This window comes from Macaca mulatta, chromosome 4 (assembly GCF_049350105.2).
Source record: "Macaca mulatta isolate MMU2019108-1 chromosome 4, T2T-MMU8v2.0, whole genome shotgun sequence".
Taxonomy (NCBI): Eukaryota; Metazoa; Chordata; class Mammalia; order Primates; family Cercopithecidae; genus Macaca; species Macaca mulatta.
This window is the reverse complement of record NC_133409.1, coordinates 98,481,785-98,501,609: the sequence shown is the minus strand read 5'-3', so window position 1 is coordinate 98,501,609 and position 19,825 is coordinate 98,481,785. Positions and strand designations below refer to the sequence as shown.

General features: G+C 37.9%; 1 protein-coding gene across 2 annotated transcripts in view; it reads left to right on the top strand.

The window, feature by feature from the left end:
* Window positions 1-19,825, top strand: part of CFAP206 (cilia and flagella associated protein 206) — a 55,675-nt gene that overhangs the window by 11,735 nt on the left and 24,115 nt on the right. For both annotated transcript variants that reach the window (XM_001089007.4, XM_015136911.2), the window contains exons 8-11: window positions 6,997-7,116; window positions 8,269-8,467; window positions 10,673-10,813; window positions 14,487-14,680. In XM_001089007.4, the coding sequence (XP_001089007.2) occupies window positions 6,997-7,116; window positions 8,269-8,467; window positions 10,673-10,813; window positions 14,487-14,680 (654 nt within the window). The remainder of the gene's footprint in view (window positions 1-6,996; window positions 7,117-8,268; window positions 8,468-10,672; window positions 10,814-14,486; window positions 14,681-19,825) is intronic.

Here is a 19,825-nt window from a genome sequence, read left to right as displayed (position 1 = left end):
TGCCCAGGCTAGTCTCGAACATCTGGCCTCAAGCAATCCTCCTGCCTCGGCTTCCCAAAGTGCTGGGGTAACAGGCATAAGCCACCACACCTAGCCAGATAAGATTTTTATATCTGGTGTTTCTAGATCTAATGAACAAGCCACACAGTATCCCTAGAGAGTTGGAAAATATGGTAAAGTGGTGGTTATAACCTTTTTAAAAAGTAGCAGTGCCCTTTCTGTCAGATAGAAACTTACTCAGAATCTTACAAATATAAAACAGGTATCTACATAAAGGGATTGGAGGACCTTTTCACTAAGGGATATCCCCATGACACTCTAGGGTTGTAAGGAAGACTGTTAATTACTGCATGATGCCAAGTTATGTTCCCACTCATCACCATTTACTTTTACACAACCTCTGTTTTCCAGTAACTATGAGATTCTCGGTTAATGGAACTGTCTTTTGTATGAGTGAATGCTAATTTCTTGAGGGGTAGAATAGGATGTATTCTGACCACCTCTTCTTTTTAACTTGTATTTTAATGACTTGGTACTACTATTGGATGCACTTGGTCTGTCCTCTCTCCTTACCTAGCTGTCCGGATGACATGACTTCATTCAGACTAGGGGTTGTCCTCACAACTAGCCTATCTAATTGTCTTCAGAAGGAGGATCCTAGCTGGGAGGCTGAGGTTAGAGAACTGCTTGAGGCCAGGAATTCAAGACCAGCCTGGGCAACATTACGAGACCCTGTCTCTACAAAAAATAAAATTAGCCAAGCGTAGTACTAATGGTACTAATTTATAATCCCAGCTACTCAGGAGGCTGAAGTAGGAAAATTGCTTGAGCCTAGGAGTTTGAGGATACAGTAAGCTTTGGCTATGCCACTGTGCTCCAGCTTGGGTAGCCAAGGAAGACCCCATCTCTAAAAAGAATAAATATATAAATAATAATAAAAACCAAGTCACTCTCTTGGGGTAGATATTTCCCTTTACATTACCTTGTGGCTATCAGCCTTATGTTAACTAGTCAGCTACTAAAGGGATTTTGTAATCAATTTATTTTGAAGTGCATGTGAGTCCACGGGAGTAGAACTTCGCATTCACATTTGTCACCTGCATTCAAAGGCGATACTATAAGAAAGAACCTTGGGAAACTGTCACACAACTGTAAGGATGTTGCAGAAGATGTCATTCATTATATAGAATCTTCTCATAGCTTTCAATCATGAATCCACCAACTGTCTTAAATTCTCATTGGCGTTCTACTTCTCACAGCTAGAGAGGGACAGTGAGTAAAGTGTAGAAGTGATGAGTGTGGGCTTTGCAACCAGACTACATGCATTCTAATCATGACTTTGCCAATTACTAAATCTGTGTCCCTAAGGAAGCTGCTTAACTTCCCTGTGCCTTGGTTTCCATATATGTAAAATGGGGTTATTCATAGTCTTCACCATGTAAATAAGGCAGCATAGCGCCTGGTGCAAAGGCTCAATAAAGTGATGATGGTGTTGTTTATGATTATCATCATCATCGTTAGGGTGTTAGCTGAACAGCTGTAATTTCATTTGTCTAGTGGAACAGCTGAAGAGCTTTTATTTTTCCATACAGTATCTCATTTCCAAGCTCCTTGCTGCTCATGTTGGTGAAAAAGTTAATTTTCTTATCCAAGCGCTCTTTATGGCCATTTTGTGCTGACTTTAGTCAGGATCAGGATGAGTTTTCTTAACTTTCTGATTCTTTGCTCAAAGAGTCTTTTTTGTTTTGTTTTTAAACTATTCAATCCTTCCCTATCAGTCTTAGTGACAATTAAGGTTGATTATTATGAAATGGATATTGGTTTAATCAGTATTATCTCTAGATTATAAACTGCATCAATTTAAAATTAGCCAAGATTTTTCCTATATTAAAATCTATGAATATTCTTTTTAAAGTCACATTATTTGAACAGATACTACTTAAAAATTTTAAAGTAGCAATATTGATTTTTAAAAATTCTCTCCTCAAAGTTTCAGTTTATGTGAACATTTAAAAAATCCAATATGGGCCGAGTGCGGTGGCTCATGCCTGTAATCCCAGCACTTTGGGAGGCTGAGGCAGGCGGATCATCTGAGGTCAGAAGTTCGAGACCAGCCTGGCCAACATGGTGAAACCCCATATCTACTAAAAATAAAAAAATTAGCTGGGCATGTTTGTGGGTGCCTGTAATCCCAGCTACTCAGGAGGCTGAGGCAGGAGAATCGCTTGAACCCAGGAGACAGAGGTTGCAGTGAGCCAAGATTGTGCCACTGCATTCCAGTCTGGGTGACAGAGTGAGACTCTGTCTCAAAAAAAAAAAAAAAAAAAAAAAAAAAAATATATATATATATATATATATATATATATATAGCCTGTGTAAGATAGTGAATTATTTTGTTTTGATCAGGCCTTTATCTGCTGCAGTGAACACACGGAAATATTCTAGAAAAGAAAAGGAAGTGATGATCATAGTTTTGCTGACTCTTAACTGAGAGAATAAAATTCCATCCTCTATGGGCTTTTAAAGGGCAAGGCAGACACCAAAGAGAGAAAGCTGCATGATATTGTGCAAGTAAGAGTTGCATTTGACAGCACATTTGTTAAAACCTGTAAGTCAAGATTTTTGTAGAGTTCTTTCCCCGCAAGCTATTTTTGCAGGGCCCATCCACAGACACACAACACAGGGCTTCTTGATTGTCCTTGATAAAGCAAGTAAAAAAATCAGGTGGAATTTGTGCTTGTTTTATTATATTTTATTTCTGTTGTAATAAGAACATTAAACATCAGAAATTCCATTCTAATTTCTGCTTCTATAAGTTTGACTAGACTTGTTGAAAATTGTCCGTGGAAGAAAGTATGAGGAACATATAAAAACTGTTTAAAAGGTAGGGGGAAGTGGAAGAAGACAAAGAAACATGCTGGGATCACATGCTTTTGCCAAACATTTGAATGTTATGATGTTTTTTTTTAAGTGATAGCATTTTTAGAGGACTAATATTATAATTAAAAACTCTAGATGGGCTGGGTGTGGTGGCTCGCAGGAGGCCGAGGCGGGTGGATCACCTGAGGTCGGGAGTTCGAGACCAGCCTGGCTAACATGGTGAAACCCCATTTCTACTAAAAATACAAAAAATTAGCCAGGCATGGTGGTGGGAACCTGTAATCCTAGCTACTCGGGAGGCTGAGGCAGGAGAATCGCTTGAATCGGGGAGGCAGAGGTTGCAGTAAGCCAGATCGCACCATTGCACTCCAGGTTGGACAACAAGAGTGAAACTCCATCTCAAAAAAAAAAGGTCCGGGTGCAGTGGCTCACGCCTGTAATCCCAGCACTTTGGGAGGCTGAGGCGGGTTGATCACGAGGTCAGGAGTTCAAGAGCAGCCCGGTCAAGATGGTGAAACCCCATCTCTACTAAAAATACAAAAAATTAGCCAGGTGCGGTGGCAGGCGCCTGTAATCCCAGCTACTTGGGAGCCTGAGGCAGGAGAATCGCTTGAACTCGGAGAGCGAAGGCTGCAGTGAGCCGAGATTGTGCCACTGCACTTCAGCCTGGGCGAGAGAGTGAGACTCTGTCTCAAAAACAAAAAACAAAACAAAACAAAAAAAACAAACCTCTGGATGATTGTGAATAAATTCTTTTTAGTAAAATGTAAATTATTTCTAGGATATTATTAGAAAAAAGCAAGAAGCTCTGTGTGCCTACTCTGAATGAATCCTGCAAATACAGCTTGGGGGAGGGGTCTACAGTATTTTTTTTTTCTTTTTGAGGCACCCAGGCTGGAGTGCAATGGCGCGATCTCCGCTCACTGCAAGCTCCGCCTCCCGGGTTCACGCCATTCTCCTGCCTCAGCCTCCAGAGTAGCTGGGATTACAGGCGCCTGCCACCACGCCTGGCTAATTTTTTGTATTTTTAGTAGAGATGGGGTTTCACCGTGTTAGCCAGGAAGGTCTCTTATCTCTTGACCTCGTGCCCCCCTTGGCCTCCCAAAGTTCTGGGATTACAGGCGTGAGCCACCGCCCCCCGCCCAGCCGTAGAATCTTTTCAATTGTAGGTTTTAATAAGTATAGCATGTCAAATGCCACTTTTACTTTGGAGAACGTATGCAAATGCATTCCTGTTTCTTGTTGCTGTTGCACAAATCTTAAAAGACTTTAAAGACTGCATTTTCATATTGATTCCTAAAACAAAACTTAACAAGCAAGGGGAAAAAAACTCTATGAGGGTAGACAAGAGACCTATTCAATGTGTATGGAAGAATAAAGCAGGAGGAGGAGTAATGCTTAAACAGCAGTATGGGTAAAATTAAAACAGGATACATATTACATTTATGAATAAAAATTTGTTAGTTGTAATACAATGATAATAGCTGATGTTACTCATGAAGTAATTATTTTTGTCATTTAAAAGAGTCTAGAAAGCATTTAATTAGGTTACATATAGATGTCTAAGAATGCAAATGTACTTTTTTCTCTTCAAATAGATGTCATTCTTTTATGTTATACTGATAAACCCACACCACAACCATTTCTGGTGACATCTGGGGCAACACGGTATAATGGTTAAGAGCTGGGCTGTGGGCTCAGATGGTTTGGGATCCACCATGATGCTACCCCTTATTAGCTGCATCTACCTAGACAATTTACTTACCTTACTATTCTTTGATTTTCTCACTTGTATTTATCCTTTTTCGTATTTGTAAGTATTTAATGTGGTGCTTAGCACATAGTAAGAATAAATATAATTCTTTCTTTCTTTTTTTTTGGGGGGGGGGACGCAGTCTCGCTCTGTTGCCCAGGCTGGAGTACAGTGGCTCAATCTTGGCTCACTGCAACTTCTGCCTCCTAAGTTCAAGCTCTTCTCCCGCCTCAGCCTCCCGAGTAGCTGGGACTATAGGCACGTGCCACTACGCCCAGCTAATTTTTTGTATTTTTGGTAGAGATGGGGTTTCACCGTGTTAGCCAGGATGGTCTCGATCTCCTGACCTCATAATACACCCGCCTCAGCCTCCCAAAGTGCTGGGATTACAGGCGTGAGCCACCATGCCCGGCCAAATATAATTATTTCAAATTCAGCATTTAGCAACTTATTTTCAGACCATGATTGTTGTATCAAATATATTGTTTTTCTTTCAATGTGGTAACTTTTAAGATTTTCTGCAGTCTTCAATGTGATTTTTTTCATTTAACTTTTCATACTTTATTCCTTGTGTCAATAGATTAAGAAAGTAAACGTTTCCCAAGTGTTGATTTATAATGTTTGTGTCACACAAAAAGTTCAGTTTCACAAAGAGTAACATTCAGTGATCTATTTGAATGTAATTTTAATCCTTATTTTAAACTAAGGGCTTTACAATAAGCTAAATACACACAAACCTGTATATCCTGAACTGCAAAAGCAGTTTCCATAGCCATATATATTTTAATCAAGTACCCATTTCCACAATGAACAAGTACTTACAAATATGTTAATATAATACTATCTCAAATGCTTATCCTGTCATCAACTTTTAAAACTATTCTTGCTACTGAAAGCATTTATTCTGAGAAGATTTAATCTGATGTGGGAACATGAGTTCTCCTAAAACTTAACAGACAGTATTTTATAAGCCTCAGAAGGTTTTAAATAAAAAATGCCTTCCAACAAGCATTCACATGAAACTTTTAGTTTCTTGAAAAATAATCACTCTTGTTATATGAAGAAAAGAATATTAAGACAAATTATCGTTTAAGACAGATAAAAATTCTTACAAAGAACCGTATTTTTCTATATCATATCCTTAGAAGGATCACAAGCCAGTTCACTACCTTTAATAAGCTTTCAGTTTACTGTTGTCTAAAAACTTAAGGATATATGAAGCATTTCTTAGTTATCATAAAGTCAAAGATGTCTTTTAGATCTTGCATAATAAATAGCTACAGTATAGCTTACAATGGCACAAATATAGCTAACATATAAATACTACTTCATCCTTTAGATAGTCAAAAGTCAGAAAGAAATAAATGGTTTACAAGGTACTTTAACTTATTATGTGTGATCATTGAAACCCAACAAGTATTTCAAGTATGCTTATTATATAAAGACAGGTGATTAAAGGCTCAAAGATCACCCTAAAATTGAAGGCATGAAAATAAAAGCTAAAAACTTTGTGTTTTTCCATCTTTCATTTACATGGCTTGATATCTATCAGGACCTTACTATAGAAAATATACAGTTAATGTATGTACTTCCCCCAGATGATAATGAAGTTTCAGAAAGTACAAAAGGTGTCAAGATCCATAGTTTGCTTCATCAAATGGTTTTCAGTTCATTTCAGGTCTGCATTCATAGTAATCAAGTCTTTAACCCTAGCAAACTTCCTTGGGTCCCTTCAAATCGAGAAAACAATATTGTAAACTTGTACTCAACCTTGTCTTCCAATTCACAGTGCCTTGTGAGTCATTTCAATGATGAACTCTATGACAGGGTCTTCAAGAATATCCCCTGACTCAGTACAAGGATTCTGGTCATCCCCTAAACCATATGTCATACATCACGGGTGAGATCTCTCTAGCTTGCCAATCTGCAGTGCCCTGCTGGCTCACTCCTAACAGGTTTTTCTCAATGTGATTTTATTAAATCTTGTTATCAACATAATTTTCAGAGGAACCCCTAATTAGTTTTATCATTGAGGAATAGGAAAATAACAGCTATACAAAAACGGATACTTGAGGATCCATTTCTCAAGAATGCAATTATACTTAAATCTAAGAATACCTGGATACATTTAAGAAAAATTATATCCATTGTATTTCAAAAGATTCATCCAACTCACAAATATCTTGGAAGCCCCATACATATGCTGATACTGTTCTAGGTGTTGAGGATCTCACGGAGAAGAGACTTCCTGCTGTCATTCAGCCTACTTTCAGAAGATGTGGGGAGCAGGTATGGTCTGAGACACATATGATTTTTATGCTAGAATTATAAAAATATTAATGCAAATTATATTGTTTTCACAGTCAGATATAATTACTGGTGCTCAAGAAGTGGAAATGATGACAAAACAGTTAGGAGCCCATCTGGAACAACTAAAAATGACCATAAAATCAAAGACAGCAGTCCCAACATCACAAGTCTTTGTAAGTATTTGTCATAAACTTTGACCTTAAGGTGAATTTCCTTTTGAGCCCTATAATATTGGATCACAAGTCATTATAATTATAATTATATTTAATTTCTAAAAATATAATGTTTTATATAAGTTGATCCTGTTCTTTATGGTTACTTTGCCATAATAGTAAATTATAAGTTGGATGAGAGAATTCCCCTACATAAGCAACTGCTACTAAAGGAACTGCAACTGTATAGTATGATAACCATATCAGTATTGGCTGTGACAACAGAAATAATCATAGTACTGTGGTTGAAAATGTATTCATAGTAGCTGGTCAGAAATTGCCTCCAGTACAGACATGATGTAACTCGTGACCTTTCTGAAAAGACAGATAATAATCACTTTGTTTACCAGGCCTGCACTTAAATATTGATTTTCTGATTATCTGCACCATTTTATGGACAAACCTGGCAAACCTTATCTGGATAAGGAGGTATAAAATGTATGTGCAGTATTTTATTTATTTATTTATTTATTTATTTATTTATTTATTTATTTATTTGAGACAGAGTCTCGCTTTGTCGCCCAGGCTGGAGTGCAGTGGCATGATCTTGGCTCACTGCAAGCTCCGCCTCCCGGGTTCACGCCATTCTCCTGCCTCAGCCTCCCAAGTAGCTGGGGTTACAGGTGCCCACCACCATGCCCGGCTAATTTTTGTATTTTTAGTAGAGACGGGGTTTTGCCATGTTGGCCAGGCTGGTTTGAACGCCTGACCTCAGGTGATCTGCCCACCTTGGCCTCCCAAAATGCTGGGATTACAGGCGTGAGCTACTGTGCGTGGCCCTCTTTTTTTTTCTTAAGACATTTTTCCCTTGGTTTTTTGAGATGAAGAGTCCATAAATCTTTCTTAGGTGATCACATATGTTTGGCTTTTTAAAGTAAACTAACTTTATAATAATCATACTAAAATAAAATGCTTTGAAATAAAATGCAAATTTATTTTCTCATAATTTATGAGTTAAATTTCTATCTAAAGTCTACTGTCTAAGTTCGTAAGACTTTTGCTTAGGGAGAATTAACTTCTTTACAAATGACAATTGTATTTATCTTAAAGAGTACAGTGATTTATAATTTTATTACACAGTTGCATTTTGAATTTTTTTTTTCTCTGCCTCAGCCTATCTTCATTGCACTTTCTACTCTGTGGACCAGCTTGCAAGATGAAACTATTGTGGTTGGTGTACTCAGTAATTTATTCACTCACATTCAGCCGTTCCTGGGTGCTCACGAACTTTACTTTCCTGAGAGAGCAATGCAACGTCATCTTAATGGAGCGACTGTGAAAACTGATGTGTGTAGAATGAAAGAGCACATGGGTAATGAAAATCATCCATTATTTCCTCTTCTTTTTAAAATTACCTCTAGAATAAAGTCACTCTTTTGTTCTAAAAATTTCATACCTTTCTGATAAAGCATTAAACATTTTTCTTGATTATAAAGTACTAATGAGGGCCGGGTGTGGTGGCTCATGCCTGTAATCCCAGCACTTTGGGGGGCTGAGGCGGGTGGATCACCTGAGGCCAGGAGTTCGAAACCAACCTGGCCAACATGGCAAAACTCCATCTCTATTAAAAATACAAAAATTAGCCGGGCATGGTGGCGGGCGCTTGTAATCCCAGCTACCCGGGAGGCTGAGGCACAAGAATCGCTTGAACCCAGTGGGGCAGAGGTTGCAGTGAGCCAAGATTGTGCCATTGCACTCCAGCCTGGGTAACAGAGTGAGGCTCCATCTCAGGAAAAAAAAAAAAAAAAAAAGCACTCATGTTCATGAGAGGAAGTGTGGAAAACAGAAAAAATGTAAACTGAATAACTTACTATCCAGCAATAACCATTCCTAGTGTTATCGTTCATGTTTTGGTTAACAATCATTTTTTGTGCAGATGTGTTTCTATTGCAGTCCTAGTAATTTTATTATTGATTTGTTGGAGAAAAGAATATTAATCCTTGCTATTTTGTTGCAAATAAAGCTCCATTTCTTTAGAATGTTATTTGTTACATATCTACCTCAGATTCAAGTTGAGAATTTACAAACCAATAAATGTTATCCCTGTAAAATTAATTGAGCTTATTTAGGTCCTTTAGAAGATGCATTGATTCTTACAGAAAAACAATCTTTATCAATAAACTTTTAACCATTTTAGACCCTTCTATCTTAGCTAAAGACAAGTTAACATTTATGAGGAATGCCAAAAAAGAGCCTGGGACTTGAGATGCTGATGTTGCATAAAAAGAGAGTTTTTTCAGAAAATAAAATTAATAATTTACGAATTTTCTTTTCAAATTCTACTTTTTAAAGATGAAAAATAAAAATATAGCAGTGATTTCTTAAACTATTAGAATGCATAAAAACTGAAAACTAAATCAGAAACTAAAAAATATCCTTTCAGTTCAAGTTTTTTATTACTCATTTCATTTCATTAAAGCAGCATATCTAAGCAAATATTAAATGAAATTGAAAAGTTAAAGTAGCTTCAACAGTGGATATTAAGCTAACCATATTGGCAAGACTGTTTACCTGCAGCTTCTTAGATTTAGATGTGTCATTTTCTACCATACGTCAGAACTTTTTATTCACTACAACACTATTAAATTACTGCTCCAGTGAATTGGTCAAGCCAGTGTTCTAAAAGAATTTCATTTACACCTTCCACATACTGTCATTGTTAGAGGCTTTCAGGCATATCAGGAAAAAAGAGAGAGGATTTATTTTCTATAAATTATGCATTTACTTTTAGTGGTAGCCACAAGATCATTTGTGGTGCCTGCTTTTTGGGTTTAGAACCAGGCATAGAAGTGTACATGGGATTGTGAAAGCTAAGAAACTTCGGAACAATGTTTTATAAATACGTGGTATTATTTGTGTAAAAATTTATTCAGTTTGCTTATCAAATGTAAATAGGTAAGCTAACCAACAGTAGGAAGAATTTTTAAAACTACAAAGAACAAAAATTACACACCTTGTTATCAAAATCAGTTAACATTTTCTTGACTGTCTTTGCTCAGAACCTTCTCTGTTGTTTCAAGAAGCAACAGTCCTAGTTTATAAGCATCATATTAAACATATGTTGCCACCTAGCATGTTATTAAGAACAACGCTATATTGAATGAGGTCAGTGTATCTCTGGGTCACATAGCAGCCAGTCTATTCTGCTCAACTCCTTGGGTTATTTACTCTGCAGCAGCAGGAAGCACCACACACTTTCGGAAGTGCCCCAGTCAGCTTTTTTCTCAGCAGCAGAGCATGCTTGTCAGAAATGGCCTCTCCTTTCTGTTCTTCATTCTGGAGCAAAGTCCTACCTCCAGGTTTGCCCCAGAAACTTTACATGTCACTGAGGTCATTTGTACTTCTTTGCTTCAATAGACTTCCTCATAAATCTGGTTTTGTGAATATCAAGTTTTTGCCCATCGGGAAAAGTACAAAGCAATAAAAAGGTAATGTTTAGAATGAGCTCCTGCTGATTTATTTTGGAAATTTAACCTTCTCACTGAATTAAAACTTTTCTTGTTCTCCTTCATTTCAGAAGATAGAGTAAATGTGGCAGATTTCAGAAAACTAGAATGGCTTTTCCCAGAAACAACAGCAAATTTTGATAAACTATTAATTCAATATCGGGGATTTTGTGCTTACACGTTTGCTGCAACAGATGGTCTTCTCCTTCCAGGTATATCATTGGAAATGAGACTGCTCTCCTTTCCCCAATTTTTTCTTTATATGGAGTTCTGTCATTGTCACTTGAATATTCACTTTAAAAACTTTATGGACTCTAATGGTCAACTAACGAAGGATCTACAAAGATGATCCAGACAAAGTCTTCATTTTGGAGGTGCTCTGGTAGACTGACATAAGTAAGAAATTATAAGTGATTAGTAATAGAAAGTGTATATGTGTTATGAAATATGGATGCTGTAGTACCATTGAAAGGGGATGACTCATACGGCCAATGAAGAATTCTAGAAATGTTACACGACATTGACTGGATGCAGTGGCTCATGCCTGTAATCCCAGCACTTTGGGAGGCCAAGGCGGGTGGATCACTTGAGGTCAGGGGTTGGAGACCAGCCTGGCCAACATGGTGAAACCCTGTCTTTACTAAAAATGCAAAAATTAGCCAGGCATGGTGGTACATGCCTGTAGTCCCAGCTACTCGGGAGGCTGAGGCAGGAGAGTCACTTGAACTCGGGAGGCAGAGATTGCAGTGAGCAGAGATCACTCCACTGCACTTCAGCTGGGCAACAAAGTGAGACTTCCTTTCAAAAACAAAACAAAACAAAAGAAATGTTACACAACATTACTAAAAATACATCATCTTCCAAAGTAATCACTGAAAGAGCAACACTTATTTGACTGACATGTTTGTTTAAAAATATTCTTTGTTACTTTACAGTTATATTTCACTGGCATAGATCAGGATTTCTCTGTTAGACCCCATAAGGAAATGGCTAATATCAAGTAAAATTTCTCTATGATGTATATATTATTAGAGCTTCTCCAAAATAAAGAATAAATCAGAGATAGAGATGAAATAAATTACTATCCAAAAAGTGCTGTGTGAATTGTGAATAAGAAAAAGCCTGCCAGGGCTAGAATGAAAACTGTGACAAGATTGTGTCTTAATTTACTTTACACCATTAACCTTATTTTTCTTCTTTCTCCTTTTTTTTTTCTTTATTTCTTTTGTTACATTTCAAAATTGGGTATTTTTTCGTTAAAAATAACTATTGGGATTGTGTGTATACAGGCTAGAGAGAGCACACAATTGGCTCATTTAAAAAATGTTATTACATTTTTGATAATGGGAATAACAAAATATTTACTGTGGGAAATTGAGAGTAATATTCTGAGGCCCAATGAGGGTCACTGGTACTGGGGAGAAAACAATCAAGAGCCTTGCAGAGGTAAAATGCAATGGAATGTAGATAGTTTCCTTTTCTTTCTCCTCCCTCCCTCTCTCCCTCCCCCACCTCCCTCCTCCTCTCCATTCCTTCCTTCCTTCCCTGTTTCACACAAATAAGAAAGGAAAGGAGAAACATGGATGTGGCATGATGGCAGAGGAAGCATGATGTGGTTGGAAAAGCTATGGGCTAGGGTTCAGAAGAGCCTGGTCTGTGTCCTTAGTGAACTAGGTAACATTTATGAAATCTCACACCTTCTGTGAACTTCAGTTTCCCCTCAGGAAAATGAAAAGGATCAACCAGGAGGTCTGTATGGTCCCTTCCAGGGTCTCCCAGCTATAAGTCTAAGAAGAAAGAGGGCAAAGTAGAGAAGTAGAAGAGCTTGTGGGGCCATGAGTTTCAGATTCCTCTCTGAATAAGTGAATTCTGACTATTTCTGCTTGCTACATTATTTCTACTTCATTATTTTCTGGGCAGCAGCAACCTGCATTACCTCAGATGAATTCTGTAGAACTTCCCTTCTTCCATTCAGGAGTGGAGACCACATGACTTAAATCCCAGGGTAACACTGGTGCTTAGCAGTCAGGGTCCTTTTCTGATGACTTCATTGCCTACCACACCTTCTCTCGTTTGCTCCATTCCAGTGGCTCTGGCTTTCTTGCTGCTATTGAACAGTCGAAGCCCACTTTCACCTCAGAGCCTTTGCACTCTACTTGGAAAGCTCTGCCTTCCAGGTTGCTACTTGCCTTGCTGCCTCATTTTATTCAGTCTTCCCTAATCACTCAATTTAAAATATCACTTGCACACTTCTTCCTTTTACTATGTGTTTAACCTCCTTTATTACTTTTTTCATGTAGCACTTGTCACTCTGTGGCCTATGATATATTTGTGATTTTTTGAGAGCAGGGAATCTGTTATCTTCTACAGGCTTGGCACCAGGAACATGGTCAATAACTATTTGCTGGATAAATGAAAGAATAAATGAATAAGACAGTTACTCTTTCTAATACAACTTCCACAAACTATGTGGATATTTAATTATCTATAGTTTATGTAGTATCTTTTTACAGTGAAAAATATTTGCTAATATGCAAATTTGCATTTTGGAAAAGATGTCCCATGTTTGTAGTTCTTACTGGGTTATTTTAAACATAGACCTTGCAGTAGTTAGTTGAAGTAGCTTTGAAAAATCTGCCAGATGAGTAAGTGGCTTTTCATAAAAGATTTTTAAAATTATTATATCTGAATAGTGGAAAGTATTTTTACATAAAATACAGTTTAAAATCGTACTTTAACATAAAAATATAATTAGTATGGATTTCACGTATCATTTAAAAATGTATAAATTAAAATGCTAATTATAACATCTTAGCAAAAAAAGCATAAGTGATATGTTAAAAATGGAGTGGAAGGGGCTGAGCGTGGTGGCTCATGCCTGTAATCTCAGCACTTTGGGAGGCTGAGGCAGGTGGATCACCTGAGGTCAGGAGTTCAAGACCAGCCTGACCAATTTGTTGAAACCCCATCTCTATTAAAAATACAAAAATTAGCCGGGTATGGTGGTGCACACCTGTAATCCCAGCTACTCAAGAAGCTGAGACAGGAGAATTGCTTGAACCCGGGAGGCAGAGGTTGCAGTGAGCTGAGATCATGCCACTGGACTCTGGCCTGGGTGACAGAGCAAGACTTTGTTTCAAAAAAAAAAAAAAAAAAAGTGGAAGGGCCAGGAGTGGTGGCTCATGTCAGTAATCCCAGCACTTTGGTAGGCCAAGGGGAGCAGATCGCTTGAGTCTAGGAGTTTGAGACCAGCCTGGGTGACGTGGTGAAACCCCATCTCTCCAAAAACGGGTTAGCTAGGTGGGGTGGCAAATGTCTGTAGTCCCAGCTACCTGGGAGGGTAAGGCAGGAGGATCCCTCGAGCCTGGGATGTTGATGCTGTAGTGAGCTAAGATTGTGCCACTGCACTCCAGCCAGGATGATAAGAGTGGGACACAGTGTAAAAAAAAAAAAAAAAAAAAAAAAAAAGGAGTGGAGGAATGGCTGTATGGTATATTACAAACACAGAGTAACAATATTTCTTTTCTTTTTTCTTTTTCTTGAGACAGAGTCTCGCTCTGTCACTCAGGCTGGAGTGCAATGGCATGATCTCAGCTCACTGCAACCTCCGCCTCTCAGGTTCAAGCTATTCTCCTGCCTCAGCCTCCTGAGTAGCTGGGATTACAGGCGCACACCACCACGCCCATCTAATTTTTGTATTTTTAGTAGAGATGGGGTTTCACCTTGTTGGTCAGGCTGGTCTTGAACTCCTGACCTCAGGTCGTCTGCCTGCTTTGGCCTCCCAAAGTGCTGGAATTACAGGTGTGAGCCACCGTGCCTGGCCAGAATAACAATATTTCATAAGTGATCAAGACATTTCATGTTTAATTCTTTTTTTATTTTCAGGAAATCCAGCAATTGGAATTTTAAAATATAAAGAAAAATATTACACATTCAATAGTAAAGATGCTGCATATTCATTTGCAGAAAATCCTGAACATTATATTGATATAGTTAGAGAAAAGGCCAAAAAAAATACAGAGTTAATTCAGCTATTGGAACTTCATCAACAGTTTGAAACACTGATTCCATATTCTCAGGTAAGCAGGGTCAATATTTTATGAATTTATGACATTTAAAAATATAGTTAATTAAAAAGTTGTATTTTATTGTAGAATGTTTCCCAAGTCCAGGCAGAGAGAGAGAGAGTCAGCTGAGGGTCTTTACAGGTTGTCTGAAGATGAAAACTAATGGAATAAATAAAGAATAATGAAAACAGGATATGGAGTCAAATTGATGAATTAGGAAATGGGGAAATCTGAATGCAAAGGACTTCATTGACTTGTAAATAATTGAAGCTGCAGTATATTTCTGTATCTAACATTGGAGGCGCTCAACACAGATAACATGGATAGTAACTTATACTCAGAGCTGCAAAACAATTTAACAGGTTTAAACTGTAGTAGTCTGAAAGGCCACAAAATGGATCTCGCGGTGGGTTTCTTGTATGTCTGTGTCTATTGATTAATTCATTCATCTTATTTAGTAAGCCACTTATTGTGTGTTGGTAATTATTCTTGGCATAAGGGATTTCATTAAACAAAACAGATAAAAATCTCTACCAGTTTGGAACTCACATTTGAATGCTATATATTCTCACATTCTTCCTCTTTGTCTCTCATTTTCATTGTTCATCTCTTTTTATGTTCTTTTTAGAGACAAGGTCTCACTCTGTCACCCAGGATGGAGAGCAGTGGCACAATCATAGCTCACTGTAGCCTTCAACTCCTGGGTTCAAGGGATCCTCTTGCCTCAGTCTCCCAAGAAGTGGGACTACAGGCAAGTGCCACCATGCCTGGCTAATTTTTTTAAAAAACTTTTTTTGTAGAGATAGGGTCTTGCCATGTTGCCCAGGCTGGTCTCAAACTTGTGGCTTCAAGTTATCCTCCTGCCTTGGCAACCCAAAGTATTGGGATTATAGGCATGAGCCACCATGCCCAGCCTGTTGTTCATCTCTTAAGTGGTCTTTCTGTCTCTCCTCTCTCTTGTTGAGTTCCTCTCTTTTAAACTCACTAAAATGAAAACATTTTGAAACACATGGTTTAAAATGTCTATTGTTTGCTTTTTTTTTTTTTGACCAAGTCTTGCTCTGTTGCCCAGGCTGGAGTGCAGTGGCGTGATCTTGGCTCACTGCAACTTCCACCTCCCAGATTCAAGCAATTCTCCTGTCTTAACCTTCCGAGTATCTGGGACTACAGGCGGACGGCACCACGCCTGGCTAATTTTTTGTATTTTTAGTAGAGATGGAGTTTCACCATGTTGGCCAGGCTGGTCTCGAACTCCTGATCTCAGGTGATCCACCCACCTTGGCCTCCCAAAAAGTGCTGGGATTACAGGTGTGAGCCACCACGCCCGGACTCGTTTGCTATTTTTTGTCAACATTTTAACTATGAAGCAGGTGGGCTTTGTGCCACTGACCTGGCCAGCAGAGATCCAAGCAGTAATTTGGGAGAGGACTGTTGGGCTGGTGACAGTGGAGCACAGAGGATGGTCTGAACACTTGGGCAGGAAGATCAGAAACAAGCTAAGGACTTTGAGGCGGGTGGGGGGAAGTATGGCAGTCAGGACCATGGACAGCTCAGTTGGTGCTGTTATTCTGACATCGTGATGTGCTGTGTTCTGACATTGGGTTATTCTGACATTGTGATGACATCGTTGATGTAGCACTCCAGCTCCCCTTTCCAATGAAGCTATTCTGCAGAGCCTTCTAAGTTCCTCCTGTTGTGATGAGAAATTGGTCTTGTCTACAGTGTCTTTCTGTATGTGAGCCAAATAGTAGGTAGGCCTACAATTTTTATTTCCACTAAAAGGTTAGTTACTCTGAAAATGTACCAATTTAACTTCATTATAAGGCTTGTCAGTTACCCATAATCCTGCGAGGACTTGTTAATACCTCAGTTTGTAATATTTGCCAATTTGATGAATTTAAAATGGTACTTATTATTGTTTCTTTTTTTTTTTTTTTCCTGAGATGGACTCTTGCTCTGTTGCCCAGGCTGGAGTGCAGTGGTGCGATATCAGCTCACTGCAAGCTCTGCCTCCCTGGTTCAAGCAATTCTCTGCCTCAGCCTCCTGAGTAGTTGGGATTACAGGCGTCCACCACCACGCCTGGCTAATTTTTGTATTTTTAGCAGAGACGGGGTTTCACCATCTTGGCCCGGCTAGTCTTGAACTCCTGACCTCATGATCCACCCACCTCGGCCTCCCAAAGTGCTGGGATTACAGGCATGAACCACCGCGCTCGGCCCTTATTACTATTTTATTGTGCATTTTTCTAATAGTGAAGTTTAGCATTTCTTCTTATTTATCTGTTCAGGTTTCCCCTTCTGTGCATTGCCTATTTATAACTTTTGCCAGTTTTTTTTTTTTTCCATTCGCTCTTTCTGTTTTTAAGTTGTTGATTGGCAGTTCCTTTCTATTCTAAATATTAATCTTTTCTAAGTTATAGAAGTTGCAAATGTCTTTCCCAGCCTGACACCTCTCTGTTAACTTTGTAAGTCAAATCCTTCATTGAAGACACATCTTTAATTTTAATGTAGTCATATCTAATAATTTTTTCCTTTAAAGATTGTACTTTTTTAAAATCTTATTTTAGAAATTCTTCTCTGTCCTAAGATTATTCTTTTACATTTTATTTTTATTTTATTTTTATTTTTTTGAGACAGAGGCTCACTCTGTAGCCCAGGCTGGAGTGCAGTGGCATGAACATAGCTCACTACAGCGTTGACCTTCTGGGTTCAAGCAATCCTCTTGCCTTGGGCTTTTGTGTAGCTGAGACCACAGGCATGCACCACCATGCCTGGATAATTTTTTTTTTTTTTTTTTTTTTTTTAGTTTTTCTAGAGACGGTGCCTCACTTTGTTGCTCAGGCTGGTCTTGAACTCCTAGGCTCAAGCAATCCTCTTGCCTCAGCCTCCCAAAGTGCTGGGATTACACGCGTGAGCCACCACATCCAGCCCATTTTCTTCTTTTTAAATTGTTAATCTAAATAACAGATACTCTCTAAAAGAAAATGATATTTGTTCAGGACAAGGCACTGCAATGGGAATACACTTACCATAGTAAACTATGTGTGTATTCAGAGAGGTAAAGAAAGACAAAGTCTCTTAAGGGAAAAGTTAGGAGGATTACATAATTGTTGAAGATAATTATCCTGGCCAGGCGTGGTGGCTTACGCCTGTAATCCCAGCACTTTGGGAGGCTGAGGTGGGTGGATTATAAGGTCAGGAGTTCGAGACCATCCTGGTCAACATGGTGAAACCCCGTCTCTACTAAAAATATGAAAATTAGCTGGGCGTCGTGGCGCGTGCCTGTGTTCCCAGCTACTTGGGAGACTGAGGCAGGAGAATTGCTTGAACCAGAGAGTCGGAGGTTGCAGCGAGCCGAGATCGCACCACTCCACTCCAGCCTGGCAACAGAGCGAGACTCTGTCTCACAAAAAAAAAATAATAATTATCCTTGGCTTGGTTGGACAGGCAGTTGCTGGGCAGATGTCATCACAGAAATATTTTTTCTGTGTAAGGTTGTGGTGACCTTTGTGCTGGATTGTGTTTTTTGGAGAGTCTTTTTGATAATTTTAAAAAGGGATTTGCCATGGGAGCCCTTCCTTCCTGGCCGTCCCTGGCTCTGTTTGTCAGAGTTTTTAACACAAGTGACACCATTTTGATTCTGACAACTTTCACACAATTTATTTTTTACATTGAGATCTTTAGTCTATTTGGAGATAATAAAGGATTCTAATGTTATTTTTCTTCATGTAGTAAGCCAGTTTTCCTAATACGATTTACTAAATAATGTAAGTGTATTTCCCACAAAATATGATGCACCTCTATTGCATTAACAACTTTCATATGAAATAGGTTTATTTCTAGGCTTTCTATTCCATTGCATTGGTCTATTTATCTCTATCCTAATGCCACACTGCTTTAATTACTGTTGCTTTGTAACATATTTTATTATCTGATAAGGAAGCTCTCTTCTTTGCCTTTTAGTTTTCAAAATTTTCCATGTAAGTTTCTTAATGAATTTGCTAAGTTTCCCCAAAAAATCTTACTGGAATTTTAACTGGAATTGCATTAAACTAATGAAATAATTTGTGGGGGAATTTATATATTTATTGTACTGAATTGTCCCCTCAATAAAAATACCATTTTCATAGTGTTTTTTTCCTATAGTAGTTTCATTAATTATGCCTTCATAAAACTTGATGGATTTAGTTATATTTTATTCTCTACTTATTTCTAAAATAGTAGTTGAATTTTTGCCATTCATGTATGTATTCCTAAATAATATATATATGTGAAACGACTTCATTTTGCCCAATTTTCTGTTAGTTGATTTCTCTTTATTTTAGTGATTTGCAGGAAGTGTTTTTTTCAAAATTATATTTTGGATATGAATTCTTTGTTAAATATATGTTTTGAAGATATGTTTTCTCAGTTTGTGGCTTATGTTTTCATTCTTTTTGTGGTATCTCTTGATGAACAAGTCTTCCATTTTAATGTGTAATGTGTCATTTTTTCTTCATGTCTTGTTTAAGAAGTTCTTATGTATTCTGAGATCACAAAAATATTCTTACCTTTTTTTTTAAAAAAGAAATGTATTTTGTCTATTATGTAGAGCCTTTAGTTCACTTGGATTTTATTTTTGTTTGTGGTGGGAGGTAAAGAACCAATTTTATTTTTTTCCCATTTGTAGTGAAATTGTCGTAGACCATTTGTTTAATAGTCTCTCCTTTCCTCACTCATCTACAGTGTCTTATCAATAACCACAGGCTTATTTTTGCACTCTCTATTATGTTCAGTTACTCAATATTTTAAAAATTCCTGTATTGATGTCTTCAATAGCTTTGTAAGTCTTGATATCCGGTAGAGTAAATTTTCACATTCTTTCTTCTCTGAAAAGTCTTGTCTGTACTAGACTTTTTACTTTTATAAATTTGAGAAGTACATAATGAAATTCCGTTAAAAACCCTTGAAGGAATTCTGATTGAAATTGCCTTGTATATGTAGGTTAGTAAGAGAAGAATGGACATTTTTACAACATTGAGTCTCCCTGTCCAAAGCATCAATGTAGTTTTGTAATATTTCCTATCAAAGAATTGCACATTTTTTGGTTAGATTTATTTGTAGGGACTTCATATTTTTTGTTGCTATTTTAAATGCTGTTGATGCTTAGGATTGAAT